A 22,533-nucleotide genomic window follows, 5' to 3' on the forward strand; every position below is an offset into this window, starting at 1 on the left:
TTTGCAGCCTCAAATCCCGAATGAGCAGTGGTCATATCTTGGACTAGTTCAGGAAATAGTTTTCCAGGCACTGCTTCTAAAGGCTTTAAAGTTTCAGCTGAGGTTTCCATAGATGTTACAGTTTCTGCAATGATTTGTTCTTCAATTGCTGCAGCTGTAACAGGCACAAATGTTTTTTGAGCCCCAGAGCTTCCAATACTAAAAATGGGTGAGCCAGTATCTGCCAGCTGCACAGCTAAATTCCCTTGCTCCTCTTCGTCTCCCTTTCCACACACAGGCAGTTCTTGAGGACACATGTCGCTCTGTAGAGGGGCCCCATTTACAACTGCCCCTGGGCATTCTGATACTAGGTTAGATGGCGCATCTCCTACATCATTTTGCATGGGGGCCTCAGCTGCAACCGCTTCAGTGTGCTCTGATTCCAAGGTAAACACAGTATCTTCTACCTCTGTCGTCCCAGGTGCCTCAGTTACCCCACTCTGCATTGCATCCCCAATAAAAGCTTCCTGAGTGATTTGCCGCCCATCGGATCCCTGAAGCCGAGCAGTTCGGGTGGGCTTGTCCATAGCAAAGGCAGTTTGGGGAGGGCCAGTGGATCCAAACCCTCGAGACCCGCGGTCAATTGGGGTCGATCGGGGCACACATCCCTTGAAAGGTATTAACTGAGCAAGACGTGTACCAGCAGTTATAGTCACAGGGGGACAGAGGGCACGTACCATTATCCCAATATTCCCCGTATAGTCGGCATCAATAAGGCCAGGCAAAACAAAAATACCTTGTTTCGATGTTGACGAACGGCCAATCAAAAGGGCACTCAGTCCAAATCCCAATGGACCATCGGTGTTGGAAGGAAGAACTTGAACCTCGTCAGTCTCTAAAACTACATCTGTCGCTGTGGCCAAGTCCACTCCGGCACTGCCACGGGTTGCTCCGGTGAGGTGTTCCAGGCAGCCGGGTTGGCGGGTGGAGGCACTTGTGTCGTCGCGCTCCTCCAAGGGGCGCTCCGTGATCCGTTTCCCGGCAGCGGTGTTCCATCCTTCGTGTAACGCGCCCAACAGTCGGCGGCGCGATGTCCAAACTTATCACATCGTGTGCAAGCGCCAGTTGCAGCTTCGGGTGACACATCAGAGGCCCGCTGCCCATTTTGCATAGGGCAGTTCCGCAGGAAATGCCCGGGTTTTCCACAACCAAAACAGGGGCCGGCTGGCCGGGTCGGTCTTCTAGCCCCCCGCTGTCGCCCGAGCAGGGGTTGTAACGCCACGGCTAGTGCAGAGGCCTGTGCCTTAGCATGAATCGCTGCCTTATCCGTCTCCTCAAGCATAGCGGCCCTACCACATGCCTCAATCATTTCCATCAGGGTCGCAGTCTTGGGCAAGGTGGCTAATATACGGCGGCAAGTGGGATTTGCATTCTGGGTGGCAAGATCAAGTCCAACTGCAGTTCTGGCTTCTGGCGTCAGATTGGGAGATCTATCAATAGCCTCTCGAAGGCGATCCAAAAAGGTGGAATACGGTTCCGATGGGCCTTGTGTAATTTTAGCATAGGGAGGGACCGGCTTTCCCATCTGGGGCACCGCTTTAAAGGCAGCCAAAGCCAGTTCCTGCGACTGCTGCAGGATCCGGGGATCGAGGCGGGCTTGCAAATGCGGGTCAACAAAGCGACCGGCTCCCAAAAACATATCAGCAGTGGCCACGCGCCGAGGATCATCATTCGGTAAATCCAAATTGCGGACAAGAGCCAAGTCAACTCTCTTAGCCCAATCATCTTTCCACAACAATTTCTGTGTAGGTGTAAGAAGCATGTCAGCTAGCTTAATCGCATCGTACGGACACATTGCTTGGCCAGCAAATACCTGTTCAATGATAGACTGTACATACGGATTATCTAGTCCATAAGCCATGATCGATTTCTGTGCCTCACGGATCAACTTCCAGTCCAAAGGGGCCCACCGTCTATGATTAGGGTGTTGAGGGTCTGGCGTAATCACCGGAAAGGCCTCGGGTGTTAGACCTTCAAGGATGGCTTCTCTTAAAACCCCATGCCAGCGCTGTACCGGATCCGGAGGGTCTCCAGTTGGAGGGTCCCCGGGGCCAGGCGGGGCGGGGGGGCGAGTTGAATGAAAGCACTTGTGAAGATGCGACCGCGATGATCCAGGTGGAAAACTTTCCAATTGGTCCAACTTATCACACATATGCTGCAGCTGTCGACCCTGGCGCTCCATCTCCTTATAGAAGGCATCAAACTGAGTAAACTGAGTAAACGTAGTCAAATCGGGATATGGGTTTGATGGCACACGTTCCACCCGAGCCTCCTCTGTCCCCCCGCAATCGAGGCACCCCCAGGCCCCGTGGACACGGCATGGCTTTGGAGGGGGTGCATACGGCAAGGCTGTCTCCATAGGCTCGGGCGTATCGGGGGGTAACGGGACCGTAGCAGGATCAATCATGTCGGGGCCGATAGCCACATTGGAGGGTAGTGGGGCCGTAGCAGGGGCAACATCATCCATAGGGTAGGGGTTGGAAGCCAAAGGTATCACCGTGTCCTCACCACCGAAAAACTCTCTGGCTCCAACCGGCAACACAGAAGGCATTCCGGGCGTTGGGCGGCAAAGCTCAGAAAGGGCCGCCTGCACTCCTGCCTCGGCCGCGAGAGTTTCTACTATCTCCTTCGCCTTATTCCATACTGGACTCAGGGAGAAGGCCTCCTTATCGCCCCGAGCCACCGACTTCCAAAGCTCGGAGCCTAGCCGCTCCCAAACAGTTTTATCAAAAATTGTACTTGGTTGAACAGAAAGTCCCCTTCTCCGTCCCCACCGCAGCAGACGGGATAACTTATCAGAGGGGAGCTTCTCTCCCTGCCGCTCCGCGATGCGCATCAAATATTCATGCACCGTCCTTTCTTCCGCTGATGCAGCGGTTCCCATGTTAGCTGCTCACCTCTGGGCTGGGGTGTGCCTCCCTTTTCAGACGCCCTGCGGCTTGCCGCTCGACACTGAGCTCAGGTGCGCCCCTCTTTTCGGACGCCCTGCGGCTCCTAACCGCTCGACACTGAACTCAGGTGCGCCCTTCTTTTCGGACGCCCTGCGGCCGCCGCTCAACACTGAGCTCAGGTGCGCCCCTCTTTTCGGACGCCCTGCGGCTCCTAGCCGCTCGACACTGAGACTCAGGTGCGCCTCCTTTTCTTCTTTTCAGTTCAGGCCACCAACACTGTCCTCATTCAATCACGTCGGGGTCACCATTTGTTGCATCGCAGAGGAGCAGGGACAGAGTCTGACAACCCATGTGATCATAAGCAGAGAGTACTTTATTCATTTCCAGCATGCTCTTTATACTCTTAAAGCAGGCAAGCAAGCAGTTGCTAATTGGTTAACAAATTTAACACACCCGCAGCTGTAACTTCATAGAACTAGCCAAGGCCAACTTCTCAAAACAAAGCTCAAAGCCTAATTAACCCATCCTAAAAACCTAAACATCTTAGCTTCCCACACTACCAACTGCCAAGCTAGCAAAATATTCTCAACAGTGAATAAATTAACGGAAGTATTATATGGTAATAATTGCCCACTCTCTAGGAGGTGAAACAAAAAGCCTTATCTTCCTTCACTTTGGGATTAAGGCTCTGTTCATCATCTCAGCGGAAAGCTGTTCTATTAATCAGATCCTCAGCTGGTGTAAATCAGTAAAGCTCCATTGGATCTGGCCCTATATAAGTTGTAGAATGTAAATACAGTCACCAGCTCATGAGACAACCAGCACATTAGTCTCTGAGCTTGACTGAAACTTCATATAAATTCCAACCGTTATGCAGAATCTACTTACCCTGAACTCTTTCATTGTGTCCTAGCAGAGGAGCCTCAGGAACGTTTGCAGAGGGCATTGCAGCACATGCTTCAACCAGCCATCAGTACCATCTTTGTGGGTAAGGCCCTTTCTGAGGTTTTCAAATGAGTCACAAGCCAACTTCTTCCAATCCTAAAATGAATCAGGCTTTGCCACTAGTTTGTAAGAGAACAAAGAATGTTGTATATTAAAAACAGTGGTACGAGATATTCCCTCCAATGGGAGGGAAGACTGAGAGATAGGGCCAAATGTGTCACTGATATTAGTAAATGGAAGTCGTTAATTTGGTCCTGCAGTCCAAGGTGTAATTACAGCACAGGTAGACATACTCGGATTGACTTGACCCACACTAGCATGGCTAACAACAGCAGTGTAAACACAGGAGCATGGGCTTCAACTCCGGCTGTATACGCACACGGAGGACTCTAGACACGTACTCACAATGCTAGCCCCTGCTGACGTCCATGCCATTGCACCTCCACTGGCTATTTTTAGCCAGCCTTGCATGGATAAATCTAGCAGAGACAATCACGCCTCAGATCATCTCTGGAAAGGAAAAAAGAGTCAATTTGCCCACAAATCCACTCAGATGAAGCAATTTAGAAATTAACATTTGCTCAGCTATCACTGTCCCCTTTCCTATTCATTCTGGGGACCAACAAGCAACGAGAAGCAAACAGAGATGTAAAACGGGAGTTTGAGTTACCCATAGTCTCCTGGCAGAGGAGTGATTGTACAGCTCATTCCTGTAATGACCAGCAGATCTTCCAAACTCGGTGCATCTCATGCATACACACATCCCTGCCTGTAGTAAAAGGGTCACTCTGCACCTTTTCACAGGCTACCTGACCATGGATACACTGCTTTATGTCTGGGACCAGGTAATCATTGGACTTGACCAGCCATCGTATAACTGCCTCCCTGCATTCAGCACAGCCTTCATCTTATTGCTTCGGGACTATCTGAAGACATGTCAGTCGGTAAGTGTCACATTTCCTTTCTCACAAAACATGCAGTTTCATTCATAAGATTCAAGTCCATGATCACTTTTATTTTAGAAATCGTAGTTTGGGGTAAATAAAACATGGAGCTAAAGAGCTAAAGTGTGCTTAACACTGAGGTTAGGAGGTGAGTCAGTGACAAAAAGAAAGATTAAAAAAATAATTTCAACAGCATCCTGACACAGAAGAGGGTGCAGAGATATAAAGGAAGGGCAGGGAGGAGATGCCACAAAAGCTCACAGCAACTGCACTCCATTTTACTGGGACATAAATCACTGCCTATTATTTGGTTTAGCCAGGCCAGGTGGAAGCGGCTCTAAGGACTCAAGGGCCAAATTTGTCTGTGCAAGAATTTCAAGACGTGATCAGAAAACACTTCTTCAGAGACCTCTCCAGCCAGCTACACAGAGATGACAGTGACCCCTTCCCAGTCCATGATCCCACACAAGGTGAGATCACATCCTGCACCGGGCACTGCACAAGACTTGCACCTGGAACAGGTGTCACAAGAACAACATACCCAGCTAGATGCAGTATGCCCATAAAGCTGGTGGATATTCCAATACTTAGATTCACCAAGCCAGTATAAAACAGCTTTGTTATTACCTTACTGGTTACATTCAGAAGTCCAAACCACACAGTTCCCTTAAAGTGAGCCAGCCTCAGGCCTCCATCCAGGTACCCACATCAAATATGATGAAAATTTCTGTAAATCTTATTTCATCATATAAAATAAAAGGTTCTACCAATCCCAAACAATTAGACACATCACCTCCCAGGTTAATGAATGTTTCAGATCTTACCCAAATACACGCTACAGCAAATTCTTATTAACTAAACTAAAATTTATTAAAAAAAAAAAGATATGAGTTCAATTCACCGAGGTTCAGAGTCATAGCAGAAATGGTGAGCTTTGTAGCTGGAAAGAGTTCTTTCAGAAATAGTTCATAATTTATAGTCCAATTCTCATAACCAGGGTGTACCAGCATATCTGGGACCTCAGTCTTGTGACTCAAACTTCCTCGATGAAGCCTAAGCAGATCTGAGATGACAGAATCAGGATCCAAGGATCTTTTATAAAATTTAATGTATTTTGACAAGTTAGAGTTCCTCAGGGAACAAAAGGTAATTAGGATGACTTTGAAGGAGGTCCATCACTGGTACTTAGCTATATGAATTAACATAAGGCCATTTGCTTGTTCCTCCACCATTCACAGTACATTTAAAAAAGAGATGAATATCAAGATATCCTGTGTTTACAATTCATTTAAATGATAGGATTTTTTTTGACCTCTGAATTATCAGAATACAGAACAGACAGGCAGGGGCGGCTCTACGTTTTTGGCCGCCCCAAGCAGTCATGCGCGGGAGGCGCCCCGGAGCCGCGGGAGCACCGGACCTCCCGCGGGCATGACTGCAGAGGGTCCGCTGGTCCCGCGTGGCTCGGCTGGACCTCCCGCGGCTGCAGACGGTTCGCGGGTCCGGCGGCTCCGCTTGAGCTGCCGCAGTCATGCCTGCGGGAGGTCCAGCCGAGCCGCGGGACGAGCGCCCCCTCCGCAGTCATGCCTGCGGCAGGTCCAGTCGTCTCGGGGCTCCGGTGGACCTCCCGCAGGCATGACTGCGGCAGGTCCGCCGGCCCAGCCTGCCGCCCTCCCCGGCGGCAGGGGACGCCCCCTACATTTTGCCGCCCTAGGCAGCAGCTTGTTTTGCTGGTGCCTAGAGCCGCCCTTGCAGACAGGGACTGTTGATAACATTGTGGACCCTACTCATACATATGTAAATACACAAAACCACAAACATCTCCCAACTCTTTTGAGGGTTATTTATTTTGCAGGATATTTAACCCTTTCTAGCCATGCATCACAACTAGCAAAACCATCACAGTTAAGGAGTTGTTATAGCATAGTCTGGTCTCACCTGTGCAGATGGACCTAAATTATGTTTTAACCTTGTTAATGGATTGTGCTACTGCTCCTATCAGATCCGTAAGACAATTCAGTAACAGGCTCAGACCAGGCAAATGCAGACCTAGTTATAAGACAGAACACTACTATGATGTAACAAGACATGATAGATCTTGATTTACAGACAAGTACTATGTTTCTCCTATAGCCAAAAAAGGAACCATATGCTCTCAGTCTTATTCCAGATTACAGGAAAAACAGCAAGAAAGAAAAAGTAAAGTCTCTGCGAGGGAAAGCACAATGGATGCATCTCCTCTGTACAGGCTGCAGCAACTCTGAGAAGAAAATGGCCACTGCCTCTGCACTTAGGAACAGTTCTTACAAATGTAAAAGTGCAAAACACAGAAAATATAATCAGCACTACTGTCCCTTAAAAAACCCTGACTTTCTGTTCCATGGGAATGCTATCATGCCAGTAGAGAAGGAAGTTGGTGAATAAATGCTCTTAAAACAACCTGAGCAGGAAGCCCCAATAACTGATGTTTGATAGATGAGCACTTACATTACAGTGATTTGTTAGCAGATTTCACACTATTTCCTAAAAGTATCTTTCAGCCACAAGTATTTGGAATTTTTCCTGGAGAATTCTATAATCCGGCTATTGAATATATACACGTGCAGATGAAGCAGTATGTACTCTGCATGGAACGTCTATCAACTCAGATCTGGATTCATGTCTAATATGTCTGTGGGAAGTGATGCTGTCATCTGGCTCTCGATGTGTGCTCCTCAGAAAGCTGACAATTGCCATGTTCTCACTGGTTTTATTTTCCTTTCCACAGCTTTGCCTCCCTGGAGCTACTTGCACAGAGTACTAGTACCTCCAAGAACCAGCCCTCAGGACAGAAGACAGGCAAGGTAGCTCTACTGGGCATTACTGTCACCTGCATTTCACAGGGCAAGAGCTTTCTTACCAGGACTTTGAGTCATATTTAGAGATGACAGTAGATGTAACTATACAGAACTCATCTCTTTCTCTACATTACTGCCAGGGCTGGGACTATTAAAATGGGTAGCTCACTCCAAGACTGCTGCCTTTGACATCTCAAAGGCCCTGAATGCACCATACATACCCGGTGCAGCAGTACAGACCTGGGGGTGATATCTGTGACACAGCCCAGCAAGGGCACGGAGGGGAAGGCACCAAGAGCAATTTTCAAAGGGGAACAAATATGCACTTCTACATTACAGAAGAAACCATGTTTGCATTTTTGCAAGGGGCACTATACCATCCATGAGAGTAGGTGCAGAGCAGCTCCATCCTTGCCTTGCTCTGTCTTCAGGGCTGGGATAGAGGAGATGCTGGGTGCCTATTAAAAAGGGTTAGAGAGCAGTAAACCAGCAGAGTCTGTCAGTGTGCTCCAAGATGTGGGGTTTTCCTCCCAAGTGTCTATTGGCAGGAGTTGGAGGGAAACAGGTTTTAATCAAATGATTTTAAGCCAACAGCTATCAAAAGTCCTTGATGTGCTACCACCAAAAAAATATCCTCTAAAGCTTATTGCCCAGATCCACCTCCTTGGAGAGGCCTGATTTAGTCTGTTTGCTGCTCACCACAGGTCTCCTACTTCTGCCTGTGAGGCAAATTTATGGCGTTGTGCTGCACTTGGCTCCTGATTGCTCCCCTCAGGAGCCCCACCTTATTATACCAACAGCTTTCACCTCTGCAGCTATGAGCTGTGAGACTTGAGCAGAGAAATTAACTCTCCAGCTGCTGGATTCAGTGTGGGACCTCCCAGCACCCTGAGTATTTTGTGCCAAACTTTAAGGATCAGCTGTAAAATGTATGGGTGGGGGGGCAGTTTGAGTTAGATTTTGACTCAAGTCTTGCAATGAGCTTCATGCAAGCAGAGGCCTACAGAAAGCTCATTGCATAAGCCTGGGAGTCGTTTCACAGTTTTTCTTTTGGTAAATTTTAAAGAAGAGAGTTGAAGGGAAAGGGGAATTGAAATCTTTTCCTAAAGTGTTTGGGTCACAAACCCAACAGCACTGAGCTAAGTGTGTGTGAGAGCCAGCGAATGAAATTGATTGTAAACAGTGAAACTGGTCCTTCTAGCTTCATTATTATCCAACCTCCATGAACAGCAAAAAGTATACAAAGATTCCCACTTTATACCTGGGACTGAAACAGATTTACTAGCCTTACCTCTAGGGAGCCTAGGGGATAATGCACATTGGAGACCCTGCAATACCAGCCTGTGATTTCCTACCCACCCTGGGGGTAGATGGAGTTAGAGAGTCTGTCTCAACCACTGACTTTAAAAGTTTCTCTTCCTCTCCCTCTTCCCCCCATTCTCCTAGAGTGTCCTTCCCTAAATACAATGATTAACAAAAAACATTAGCACCATCCACTGGCAGCCTCCCATACTCCACTTTATTATCAGCGCTATAAGTATGCTAATAAGCAAATCATTACCCCCCCAAGTGGTTTTGTCAGGTTAATGCTCTCTGCTGAGCAGATGACTGAGCTGCAGTCCTGATATTTACACACTACTATATTTAAACCTAACACTAGCAGAACAATCAGAATTAAAGTGTTGTAGCTGTGTTGGTCCTGTATATTACAGAGACAAGTTGGGTAATATCTTTTATTGGACCAACTTCTGTTGGAGAGAGACAAGCTTTCGAGTATACACAGAACTCAAAGAAGACCTGAAGAAGTTAGTCCAATAAAAGATATTACCTCTCCCATCTTGTCTCTTTAATCAGAATTAAATGCAGTTTTACTTAACCTTCTGCATTTATGGGAACTCCCTGCAAGCCTGGGGCATCTTAAATGTTCCAGGAACCAAAACAATGTAGAATTCTGGAGACCTGTCCCAGGCACATTTTGGGAGAGGAAATTCACTCTCAACTAGAAAAGGGAGAAATTGAGAGTTTAAATAAAATTCCTTTTGTGCTTTTAAACTAGAGTCCATGCTTGCTCTGCGAATCAGTAGCTTCTTTTAAGTAGCACTATGCACCGTAGTGTCCTAAAGGGACATGGGAAAGCAAAGCAGCAGTAGCACTGGGTGTATGTGGTCAATTCTAAAGATTAATCTCCTTGCTCTTAGAAGTGCTGATCGGTGGAACCCATTTACATACACAACTCCCTCACATGCACACAAACATATCAAAAAAAAACAAAGCAGGAGTACTTGTGGCACCTTAAAGACTAACAAATTTATTTTAGCATGAGCTTTCGTGAGCTAAAGCATATCAGTATCTAAGCTTGAGGCATCTGACTCATAGTGGGCGGTTGCACTGTTAACTCCTAAACATTTTGCAGTTAGTGGTGTATATCCCTACTGTGCTAGGATATGAGGTGATAACTTCTTTCCTTGCAGGAGAAAAGGTTCTAAGGAAGACTAATGCATTCACTGGCACTAGCTCAGTGGTGTGCAGTTACTTAATGCAAGTGCCAATAAGGAGATCAAGCCCAAGAGCATACTCCTAGCTCCCCAGGCCTCTAGCCAGCAGTGCTTGCCTTCTTGAGGAGCAGACCAAGAAAAGACAATCTAAACAAGAACACCAGCTTCAAAGCCTTGTGCATGGTTACCCTTGAAGCCAGATATGACTCAGAGGCACTGAAAGGAATAAAACTGTAGGGGGAAGGAAAAGGTATACTTGGGGCTGTGTCTCGGATGTAGGAGTAGAGGTGGAAATCCACACATACTTATTTTAAAAAAAAATCAGTATGTTCTGGTTTGCAGAGCGGAGCGTGAGATGCTTCAAAGGCAGCACATGGAGAGACTGAAACAGGAAGAAAGATTGCAAAGGTTTAGAGAAGAGGAACAAAAGAGGTAAAAAGACAAAAAAACCTCCAAAACAATCCCAGTCTTCCCAGATATAGGACTACAATTATACTTTCCCATCACGCTGCTCCCCTTTATGACTCTCTCCTCTTAGCCCCTTGGCTCCCCATCACACGCCACCTCGTCTGATTCCCGCCAAAGAATCTATTTTATTGCTAACTAGCAGCACGGAGGTGGCTGTACCCCTTCTCCAAGCACTCATTTTTCATGTAATATACAGTGACATGCAGGGGAGGCATCTTAAATACTGTCTGAAACTCCTCCCCTGTGTATGTTAAGTGATCTACACTTTCTACAAAACAGTCTCACCATCTGAAATTAACTAATGAAATTACAGGCAACAAGAGGGCAAACTACTACAGCTTCTGGAAGAGACTAAAGGAACCTTTGAAGCACAAAGGGTCTATCTGGAAGAACAACTATCACAGGTGAAATTTGGAGAAATGGAGAGGAAGAGGAACTGCATGGCTGATACAGGATATGAGCCAAACTGGAGTTGTAATTACCTCCTCACACCCCCGATAGCAGCGGCTGTATGGAAATAACATGCTTTCAGCCATAATCCCTTACATTTCTACAGAGCTTTATTCTGAAGGATCCTAAAAGGCTTTAGTCTGCAATATATCAGGGCCACTTTCCTCTTCACGGGAATAGTCTCTCTGTGGTGGGATACAGCAGTCTATCTCTAGCGGTAGCACCACACAACAAGGTCCTTAGGAAGAGAGGGAAAGCTTCTCCAACTGAAGCTGCAGAAGGAACTTAATTACTGTAGGCAACATGCAATTATTTGAGTTGAAACGTGGCCTGGATATCCTGCAAAAGATGCCATCAGACATTTAATGACAAGTTGCTGAGGCCTAATTTTTATGTATTGTCTAAGGAGGGCACCTCCAGTAGCACATCAGCTCCCCTGTCCCCCACTGTCCTAATATGGAATTCTTAGCAAGAACCCCAGAAATCTGCCCAACATAATTTTAATTCTGATAGGATACAAACCCGAACATCATTATAGAAATTAGGGCTGACAATTAATCGCAGTTAGCTCACACGATTAATTCAAAAAAATTAATCGCGATTAAAAAAGTTGTAATTTTAATCGTGCTGTTAAACAATAGAATACCAGTTGAAATGTATTAAATATGTTGGATGTTTTTCTACATTTTCACTTGTATTGTATTGTGTGTTGTAACTGAAATCAAAGTGTATATTATTTTTTATTAGAAATATTTGCACTGTAAAAATGGTTAATGAAAGTAATATTATTTTTCAATTAACTTCATACAAATGCTGTAGTGCAATCTCTTTGTCATGAAAGTGCAACTTGCAAATTATATATTTTTTTGTTACGTAACTGCACTCAAAAACAAAACAATGTAAAACTTCAGAGCCTAAAAGGCCACTCAGTCCTACTTCTTGTTCACCTAATCACTAAAACAAACAAGTTTGTTTACATTTACAGGAGATAATGCTGCCTTCTTCTTATTTACAATGTCACCAGAAAGTGAGAACAGGCATTTGCGTGACACTTTTGTAGCAAGGTATTTACGTGCCAGATATGCTAAATATTTGTATACCTCTTCATGCTTCAGCCACCATTCCATAAGACATGCTTCCAGGCTAATGACACTCGTTAAAAAAATGTGTTAATTAAATTTGTGACTGAAGTCCTTGGGGGAGAATTGTATGTCCCCTGCTCTGTTTCCCCCACATTCTGCCATATATTTCATGTTATAGTAGTCCTGAATGATGAGCCAGCACATGTTGTTCATTTTAAGAACACTTTCACTGCAGATTTGACAAAATGCAAAGAAGGTACCAATGTGAGATTTCTAAAGACAGCTACAGCACTCAGCCCAAGGTTTAAGAATCTGAAATGCCTTCCAAAATCTGAGAAGGACAACGTGTGGAGAATGCTTTCAGAAGTATAAAAAGAGCAACACTCTGATGCGGAAACTACAGAACCCAAACCACCAAAAAAGAAAACCAACCCTCTCGTGGTGGCATCGGACTCAATGAAAATGAATGTGTGCCAGTCCGCACTACTTTGGATGGTTATCAAGAAGAACCTGTCATCAGCATGGACGCATGCCCCCTGGAATGGTGGCTGAAGCATGAAGGGACATGAATCTTTAGGGCATCTGGCACATAAATATCTTGTGACGCCAGCTACAACAGTGCCATGAGAACGCCTGTTCTCACTTTCATGGAGCCTTTGTAAACAAGAAGCAGGCAGCATTATCTCCTGCAAATGTAAACAAACTTGTTTGTATGAGCGATTGGCTGAACAAGAAGTAGGACTGAGTGGACTTGCAAGCTCTAAAGTTTTACATTGTTTTATTTTTGAATGCAGATTTTTTGTACATAATTCTACATTTGTAAGTTCAACTTTCAGGATAAAGAGATTGCACTACAGTACTTGTATTAGGTAAATTGAAAAATACTATTTCTTTTATTTTTTTACAGTGAAAATATTTATAATAAAAATATAAAGTGAGAACTGTACACTTTGTATTCTGTGTTGTAACTGAAATCAATAAATTTGAAAATGTAGAAAACATCCAAAAATATTTAAATAAATGGTATTCTATTCTGGTTGAACAGTGCGATTAATTGGGATTAATTTTTTTAATTGTGCAATCGTGATTAATTTTTTTAAATCATTTGACAGCCCTAATAGAAATGTTTTCTGTGCTTGTTCTCTTGTAGTGGCAACAGAATTTTCACTGATCTTTGCCTTCCTGATCACTGCTGGTAAACTAGATGCCAAAAGACACAACTGGCTTTTGATGTCTAGACTATTTACTCACTTTTGCCATCTCAAATTACATCTTCCAGGAGAAACAATTGCGCTATGAAATACAGAGGAAGGCAGAGGCACAGATCAGTGGGCTGCAAGCTGAAATCAAACAACTCATGGAGAAGAGGGTAATAAAAGAGCTGAATTTATTAAAATAAGCCCAAATGGACACTGCTAAGTACTACAGGTCATAAAGAGCCCATGAGGGCTATAGCCAACTCTTAAGAACATTCTGTTTAGAAATTTTGATGCTTAAATCATTTATTTTTCTTCCCTCAGTATCATCAGGCACTTATACATGAAAACAAGGTCTTTACTAATTAAGCTTTTGTTATTATCCATCATATTTTTAATTCCATTGTGACATCATAATCATTTCCACAGCAACCAGTTTATAATCCTCAGAAACTTGTGGTAAAGTTTGCTAGTTTGGGTTGTTCTGATTAGCATCTTTGTCTTACGTCTTGGTCTTGAGGAATTCCATTCAATGGATAAACTATATTTGAATTAAATGAGCCTTTTATAGTAGGTGGAGCAGAGGGCTCGGGGCTCAATACTCCTGGATTCTAATCCTGTCTCAATATATGTCTTTTTGCAAGTCACAGATCCCTTCTATGCCTTAGTTTACACATCTCCAAAGTAGGAATAATAACTACTACGGCATATCCTACTGGGGTTATGAAGTTTAATATTTATATGTGTTCTAAGATATCTGAATGAAGGGCATTACAGAAGAGCAATTTATTATAAATAACCTAATTTAACTCCTTTCAACCTTCCAGATTTATTAGTTACCCATAGAGAAAACATACTTATCCGGTGCTGCATTGATTCTGCCTTGTACTAACATTGATGCAAATGAATGTTCTGTCAACAATGCTGCCAAACAGCCCAACCTTCCAGAGGTAGCTCAGAGAACCCTTGTTCAATAGACTGGGAGAGGTACCTTTGTGGAAGGAGTGAAACTCTCCCAGGCCCACTCTGTCTTGTCTGATATTCAAAAGCTGGCCTGCCACAGCTCTGACATGGGTCTTCAGGGGGAGACATAATGAAAGCAGAGCTAATCTCAAAGCTGTTTAAAAAAATCTTGATTTAGGATGTTGCTTTCTGTTTCTCTTGTAGCTTTCTATTGATGCATACTCAGAGGGAAGGTAAGATACTGTGCGATATGCTACCAAAGAGAACACTGGGGGGTGGGGGCGTGATCTTAGTCAAGATAACATCCCCAAGACTTTCCACAGTTGTTTTGTAATGCACCAGAGTAATTAATGCCTTACAAAATCCCATATGAAATACAGTAAACTACAATTTAACAAATATTTTAAGAGTTCCAGCCAAATATTTCTAAGTCATATGACCAAAAGTGGGAAGAAGATTCTTTCTCCAGAACCGTGGGACAAAATTTCCATAGAACTGGAGGACTGAATGGCTCAGGGGATTAGTAATGATATACGGCCACTTTCAGTCATTTGTTCCACTCAGAGACAGTATGGCCCAGTGGATGGAGAACTAGACTCAGGAGACTTGTGTTCTATTCCTGGCTCTGCCTGTCTGCTGGGTGATCTAGGACAAGTCACTTCACCTCGCTGGGCCTCAGTTTCTCCATCTGTAAAATAAGGACAATGACACAAACCACTGGCTGGAAGTTGATGATAGCCAAGTTAAGACTGGAAATAAGGCATACATTTTTAACAGTGAGGGTAATCATCTATTGGAACAATTTACCAGGGGCTATGGTAGATTCTCCATCATTGCTTTTTAAATCTAGATTGGATGTTTTTCTAGAAGATATGCCCTAGGAATGATTTTGGAGCAGTTCTCTGGCCTTTGTTATACAGGAGGCCAGATTAGATAATCACAGTGCTCCCTTCTGGATTTGGAATCTATGAATACAGACCAAGATGAAAGAAGCTCAAAATCATTGTTATCTAAGTACTTATTGTACCTGATACATGTTTTGTAGCCCCTGTTAAATGAGCTGGTGGAATGAAGTCCTCCTCATAAACTCCAACAACATAAGTAGAGCCCTGCACGGATACAAATTTATATCCATGGATGCAGATATCCACAGATATAAATCGGTATCCGCGGAACCGCAGAGCTCTCCCGGGAACTGCAGCAGAAAAAGGAGCAGAACATGGGGCTGCTGCTCCTAAGAGCCAGCACCCCATGCCCGGAGCTCCCGCAGTGCGGCTGTACCGCCCCCAGCCCTGCCCCTGTCCCTTCCACGCAGCTGTCTGAGTCTCCCGTCTGGGGGCGTGTGTGCCGTTTGAACACAAGAGCACAACCAGGGACAGCTGCCAGTGAGCCTGGTGCCCACCCCAGTGGGCAGGGCTGGGGGCAATACAGCTGCGCCAGAAGAGCTTCCAGGACAGGGCGCTAGCTTCTGGGAGCAGTGGCCCCACATTATGCTCATTTTGCTGCTGCGGTTCCTGGGAGAGCCCTGAGGTTCCACGGATACCAATTTATATCTGTGGATTTAAATTTGTATCTGAACAGGGCTCTAAACATAAGTGGCACTAACTGGCACCTTTAAACTGAGAGGTTAAGGATTAAGAGTGTGATTCACAAAGGGCATGGAGACTGAGCTATCCACTGCCCCTATGTTTTCTTCCAGATGAGGGTTATGGTACACTAGTTGGGAGTGCATTGAAAGATTGCACTGCTGCTGCCTATGCTGTACCCATTCTATGGATAAGAGAAGACATCAGTTTTCAGGATTGTCAAGCCAATGTGTTTCACTAACATCAAATTCACTTAAAAATAAAAACTGAAAATCTGTATTGCTTATATAGGATCATTTTATGTTATCTGTGATATTATGCTTCAAGCAAAAGGAAGGACTCAGGTATCATCTCTCTTCTAGCCTGATCTGGAATTCATTCACCTCTGTTATTGTCCCTCTTTATGCACAAGTATGTAGGACAAAGAAAGGACAGGGAGTGAAAAGGAGGGGATGGTCAGACAATGAAAAGCAGGTTGTCAGGTGTGATAGAAAGCAGCATCAAAGGGACTTCAGGAAAACAAATACAGCATGTATCACAGTGGAGTGTGCCTTTGGAAAATATGAGAATGTGTCTCTACTCTCTTATAGCCTCATAGCACCTGCACCTTCGCTGCAGTCCCTGACTCCATCTCAGACGTTGCATCCTCAACCTTCCCCAGTACAACCACCACCTCCTACAGGTTAGTGAAAGTTACATGGCTCTTATCACATACATACCTATATCATAAAGGCTCTGATGGGGACATGGAGAGTACCCTAGGGAAAAAACTGATCAGCTCTTATTTGTACAATCAGTGATGCTCCACATTCCTTCCAGCTTTGAAGGGCTGGGGCTGAGCTTTGAAATCAGCTGAGGACTGGGGCTGCCTTTGAAATCAGTCAAACCTGCTCTTCAGTATCCCAGAGGAGTTAGCTAGGTGTTTCTCTTCCCAGGAAGGGCTAACAATACTGCACAATTAACTTGTGGAACTCATTGCTACAACATATTACTGAAGCCCAGAGCTTATCAGGGTTGGGTTTTTTTTTAAAGTATCAGGCATTATATATGAATCATTAGAACATCAACAGCTACCTTAGGCAGGACTTCCCTATTCCTTTTGTGGCACTTTTCCTTGGAGGGAGTTATTTAGTCTAGAGCAGGGGTTCTCAAACTTAATTGCACCGTGACCCCGTTTTGACAACAGAAATTACTTCCCGACCCCAGGAGGGGGGACCGAAGCCTGAGCCCGCCCAAGCCCCACTGCCTCAGGTGGGGGGGGGCCAAAGCCCGAACTCCACTGCTCTGTGCAGGGGGCCAAAGCTGAAGCTTGATGGCTTCAGCCCCAGACAGGGGGCCTGCAACCTGAGCCCTGCTGCCCAGGGCTGAAGCCCTCGGGCTTTGGCTTTGTCCCTGGGCAGAGGGGCTCGGACTTCAGCCCTGGGCCCCAGCAAGTCCAAGCCAGGCCTGGCAACCCCATTCAAAGGGGGTTGCGACCCACTTTGGGGTCCCAATCCACAGTTTGAGAACTGCTGGTCTACAGTTACCAAATATAACCAGGATAGCTCTTTAACTCACTCACCCCCAGTGGCAGCTGCGTTAGCTACAGTATAGTGCACTATTTCACTAGCATGGAAAGATTAAGCTGGAGATATTTTTGAAGCACAAGAGAGAGGGACAAATAAAAATATATACAAGATATAAACTTTCATGTTTTAGAGCATAAGCCAGAAACTAAAAGCCTGGGATTAGGAAAAAACTTTTGTGGAAGATCATTCCATAACTATCTATCAGGGAGTTTCATAGAAACCTTTCCTCATCAGGGTTGAGCCTCATAACCCGTATGTTATTCACCTCTAAAGAGATTAAGAAATTTATTCCTGGACTGAAAGGTGGTGAGTCTACATTTGTAGCCTTTGCTTTAGTTACAGATGGCACAAACAGGACCAGGGAAATTCATGGCAAAACAGCAAAAACTATAACATTGGATCTACTTGAACAGCTAATGCAGGCTGGAAACACAAGTAAGTAATATGGTTTTCTAAAAAGCTACAAATCAAATAAAGTCCCTGAAATATCTGTTGACTGATCATATTTCTCTTTTTACCAATGGTTTCAAATATAGTTTTCTGTTGTGATTACTATATATATCGCATATGTTGTTTGCAGTACAGAAAAGTGACTTACCAATAACTGGAGTTTAGGTATATTGCCTCTATCCATCCATACCATGGATAAGTGGTTCAGAAGCATCTCCAAAACAGTGATTGCTATAGCCTTGCTCCACTTGTGCAACCCAATGGACATGTTAGACAAATAATTCTATACCTGGGGTGTCAGGTACATAATGGCTCTGGACAAATCCTGTTATAGTCACTGAACTGAAAAAAAAAACTGAGTTACATAAATATCAGGATATCCCTTTACTAGTACCAGTGAATGTCATATCTAAAATTCAGATACTACTAACTATATCCTCTGACAGGACTGGATTAATAACCAGGGCTCTAACCTCTCATGGTATTAATTTAAATTATAAAATTCCATCAATTTTAGCATTACATTGCAATATTTGAAGCTCCCAGGCCCAATCCTCTCCTAATTCGGAATTCTATTACTATGTCTATCTAATCTAGCTACATGCTAACAAGAATTATCAGTTGACTGAAGTATTTTGATAGAAAACTACTTGGCAAATTTGCTCTCTTCTGCATGGCTATCCAAGGAAAGGATTTATAAAGTAGAGCACATTTTCCCAACTGTTTTCAAGATGCTACAAGCTTCTGATGCTGGGCAGTGCATATCTTGATAGACAAAGCCTCAAAGTCTTTCTAGGTCCAAAACAGCACTTCTACTAGTTCTACTTCCTCAGCAATGAGCCTGTTCTGAAGGAACCGCCCATCTGTAAGGTTAAGAGGGTACCTGCATTCATCTTTAGGTGTAAACATCCTTTCGCTTGATGTGCCCTTTCTGGCTCTATATTTGTAGCCTGCTGAACAAAACTTGCAATGATAATCAAATGTCAGTGAAAATGTAAAAATCGGTTTGTTTGTTTTTTAAATCAGCACTTCTGTGGAGCAATGACGACATCCTGTGGGTTAAAATGTAATTGCTTCTGCTTAAGAAAATAGGCCCTCAGGGGAGATTCTCCAAGCCAATGTGTCTAGTTAACACCAAAGAGTTGCAGGCCTGCACTGAGAGAACCGGCTCCAATGATTTACATTAAAGTGGGTATTAACAGGGTATTAACAGCTTGTCTTGTTTAAAACACCACTATTCCAAATAAGCTTCAAAAATACAATTATATTCCATAAGGAATTAAAATTGTTGTAAATTTACTTTTCTGATGCCCAGTGTCCAAAAGGAATTTATTTTGTGTTTTTCAGTTGCTAATGGGAGCAATGCAGCTGAGCAGGATTCTTTGAATGCAGCTACCAAAGAACATCTTCGGAACTACAACCAAGACTGCAAAAATGCAGAGGTATTCCATATGCTTACTCACCCTTAGCCTCTCTCCCCTTAATGATATAACCCTATGGTTATGCAGTGTACATTTGAGAGGGAAAGTATTGCAGCAGTGTAAATGATGCAGGCACTTAATCCTCATATCATGTTGTCAGGCCTGGACTACAAAATTGCAGTTTATATAAGGGTGTGATTTATTAAAAAACTGATTTAACAGGGCACATATTTGTAGGTGGACTAGAATTAGATTACCTGCTTGTATCTCTCTCTCCAGGCTGGAAGCACTACATAGGCCAGTGGTCCCCAACACAGTGCCCAGGGGCACCATGGCGCCCGCCAGGGCATCTATGTGCACCCACGTACTGGCCAGCAGACAAGCATCTACCGAAATGCCACCAAAAAGCATCATCAAGAGGCGTCGCCACCAAAATGCCGCTGATTTTCGGCAGCATTTCAGCAGACACCTTTTGACGTTGCCACTTCTCGGCGGATGCTTGTCCGCGGGCCATGGTCCTCAGTGGCTTGTTGTCCGGTGCCTGCCACCCGGAAAAGGTTGGGGACCACTGACATAGGCAGTGCATTCAGCTCTTGAAACGGTTAAAGAGTGGATTGTTCTATTGAAAATGGTGGACAATTTAAGAATGGCACTGGAAGGAGACTCACCCAACCATCTTTACTGATGTAAGGTTATGACAACACAGAGCTCTGAAACATCATAAAGGATGGGGAAAGAAACCAAGAAAAAGAACATGTGGCCCAAAAATAAGCCACCAAGGTCAGGAAAAAATAAGTCACGTTTCAATACTAATGCCCCTCCGGAGAATTAACAGTGTAAGGTAATGTTTTTAATTTAAATATATATTTGATATATATATAAACACGTTTTTGCATTAGGAAATGAACAATTGGCTGGGAGAGTTGGTAGCTTAAGAGGGACATTAATGCAAGTAGGCCATTGATACGCAAGAAGAGACCACGCAAATGTCAAATAAAACATTAATACAAAAATACCCTACTGCCAGGGCCGGCTCCAGACCCCAGTGCGCCAAGCGCATGCTTGGGGCAGTGTGCCGCGGGAGGGCAGCAGGCGGCTCCAGTGGACCTCCCACAGGCGTGCCTGCGGAGGGTCCGCTGGTCCTGCAGCTTCGGTGGAGCATCCGCAGGCATGCCTGCGGGAGGTCCACCGGAGCCGCGGGACCAGCGGACCCTCCGCAGGCACGTCTCCGGGAGGTCCACCGGAGCCGCGGGACCGGCGACCGCCAGAGCGCCCCCCGCGGCGTGCCGCCCTGCTTGGGGCAGCGCAATTCCTAGAGCCACCCCTGCCTACTGCTATCAAAGTCTTAGTTTACATTTTGAGATTGTTACAGAATAGTAAAACAGTCCTTTTTTAGAGGTTTCCAAACAAATCTTTTTAAAAGTGTTTGACTATTTCTACAACTCAAAGGCTTCATTGAATAAGATGTAAACTATTTAATATTGCTACAATATTGTGTCTCCCATTTAAGAGTTCCTTTTTTGCCTTAACAGATTGAAGTATTTGGGCACCAGATAAACACAGAAAACAGAGAAAGCATTCCAGAACCCAAAAGACAACTAAGGGAAAAGTTAACTGCAGCTATCAGAAGACATGCAGAGGCCCGTTACAAAGCCCAGTTTGTAGCAAGGAGGATGTTATCAGAGCCTGATTATACGGGTGTGATGCTCTGTACCTCAGGGGAACACCCAGCACCCCCATGTTCATCCTTGTAAAATGGTTGTGTGGTATCCAACAGTTTGTCATGTTAGGTGTCTTCAGAAGGCTCATGATGCACTGAGCATTGTTGTTACAATAATGTTATGTTATAATTTCATGTATGTAGTTATGAGGCTGAAAATGTATCCTCATGGCTTAAAATAAGCCCAAGCAAAAATTCTCCAAGAGCAGAGAGTCAGTTCACTCCTCATCAGGGCAGGAATGGGACAAGCCCAGCCTCCCAGGAACAAAGAACACTGGCCTAGGCAGCAATAAAAGAATGTTAGACTCTCCAGGGAGTCACCCCCCTTCCTTTGGTCAGTTTTGAACTGTGATGAGGTAATGTTCACCTGACTCTGAAGGGGCAGGCACAAAGCCAAGAGGGAAGAAAGGCCATGATAAAAGGGAGACATTTGCCACGCTCTTCCTCTCTCTTCCACCTACATCTACAGACACCACCACACCAAGCGACTGAAGACCTGATCAAAGGAGAGAGCTGGACTGAAGAGCAACTGGCCAGCCTGTAGTGAGAAGCATCTAAGTTTGTAAGGGCACTGAAAGTGTTACAATCGACTTAGAATGCGTTTTGCTTTTATTTCATTTGACCAAATCTGACTTATGTTGACTTATAATCACTAAAATTATCTTTGTTAATAAATCTGTTTGTTTATTCTACCTAAAGCAGTGCATTTGAAGTGCATCGTAGACTCCCCTTGGGATAACAAGCCTGGTACATATCAATTTGTTAAATTAACAAACTCCTAAAAGCTTGCAGCATCCAGCAGGCATAACTGAAACACAGCAAGACAGATTCCTAAGGTTGTCTAGGACTGGAGATATTGATTAGTATCATTTGATTGCAAGTAGCTGGAAGCAGCTTACATACCAAAGGCTGTGCGTGAACAGCCCAGGGGTGTGTGTGGGGAGAGGGGGGGTTTGAACAACAGAGCAGGGTAAGGCTGGCTCCCAGAGTCAAGGTTTGGAGTAACCTAGCAGATCACTGGGCCAGATAATGCCAGAGGGGAATGTTACTATATTATAACTATTCCATTTTTAAAAATTAGCTTAAAAATTAAGGTGATATAGCAGTATGGAAACCAAATTCAGAGTTTGGCTACTATTCTTGTCCTCAATTTAGCCTACTGTTATTACTGGGATCTGAGAATAATGTGTATTATAGATAGGGCTGCTAGTGTGTTAAGGTTGTTCCTGTCCACTTCCCATTATAAGACCCTGTTTTGAGTTGCTTGTACCTTTATGCACATGTACATATATCTCCAAAATCCCAGAAAAACTGACAAGACCTTTTTTAGCAGGAATCTTTTGCAACAGACCTATTATAGTGAGGAACAGTCAGTTTTGCTACAAACTCAGTACAAGAACTGTATTATACTACTATACTAGCTGGCTGTCACAACACTTTACAAATTAAATGCTATCCCCATTTCACTTCTCAGAAGA

At 44.4% G+C, this 22,533-nt stretch overlaps 2 protein-coding genes across 5 annotated transcripts in view; one reads left to right on the forward strand and one right to left on the reverse strand.

The window, feature by feature from the left end:
- The window catches only part of LOC123353196 (transient receptor potential cation channel subfamily V member 2-like), a 41,054-nt gene extending 31,978 nt beyond the window's left edge, over nt 1–9,076 (reverse strand). For both annotated transcript variants that reach the window (XM_044994129.1, XM_044994127.1), the window contains exon 1: nt 8,948–9,076. The gene's annotated coding sequence lies outside the window, so the exon portion shown is untranslated. The remainder of the gene's footprint in view (nt 1–8,947) is intronic.
- LOC123353197 overlaps nt 1–21,890 on the forward strand; it is a 29,752-nt gene extending 7,862 nt beyond the window's left edge. The window contains exons 8-19 of one of the 3 annotated variants that reach the window (XM_044994132.1): nt 3,844–3,918; nt 4,680–4,819; nt 5,136–5,289; nt 7,587–7,662; nt 10,494–10,583; nt 10,933–11,023; nt 13,431–13,520; nt 14,515–14,543; nt 16,487–16,578; nt 17,801–17,899; nt 19,262–19,356; nt 20,868–21,890. In XM_044994132.1, coding sequence (XP_044850067.1) covers nt 3,844–3,918; nt 4,680–4,819; nt 5,136–5,289; nt 7,587–7,662; nt 10,494–10,583; nt 10,933–11,023; nt 13,431–13,520; nt 14,515–14,543; nt 16,487–16,578; nt 17,801–17,899; nt 19,262–19,356; nt 20,868–21,089 — 1,253 coding nt within the window. In that variant the 3' untranslated portion in view covers nt 21,090–21,890. The remainder of the gene's footprint in view (nt 1–3,843; nt 3,919–4,679; nt 4,820–5,135; nt 5,290–7,586; nt 7,663–10,493; nt 10,584–10,932; nt 11,024–13,430; nt 13,521–14,514; nt 14,544–16,486; nt 16,579–17,800; nt 17,900–19,261; nt 19,357–20,867) is intronic. The other 2 variants (XM_044994134.1, XM_044994133.1) reach the window with 2 other exon arrangements.
- Nucleotides 21,891–22,533: the final 643 nt, after the last annotated feature.

This window comes from Mauremys mutica, chromosome 19 (genome assembly GCF_020497125.1).
Source record: "Mauremys mutica isolate MM-2020 ecotype Southern chromosome 19, ASM2049712v1, whole genome shotgun sequence".
NCBI lineage: Eukaryota > Metazoa > Chordata > Testudines > Geoemydidae > Mauremys > Mauremys mutica.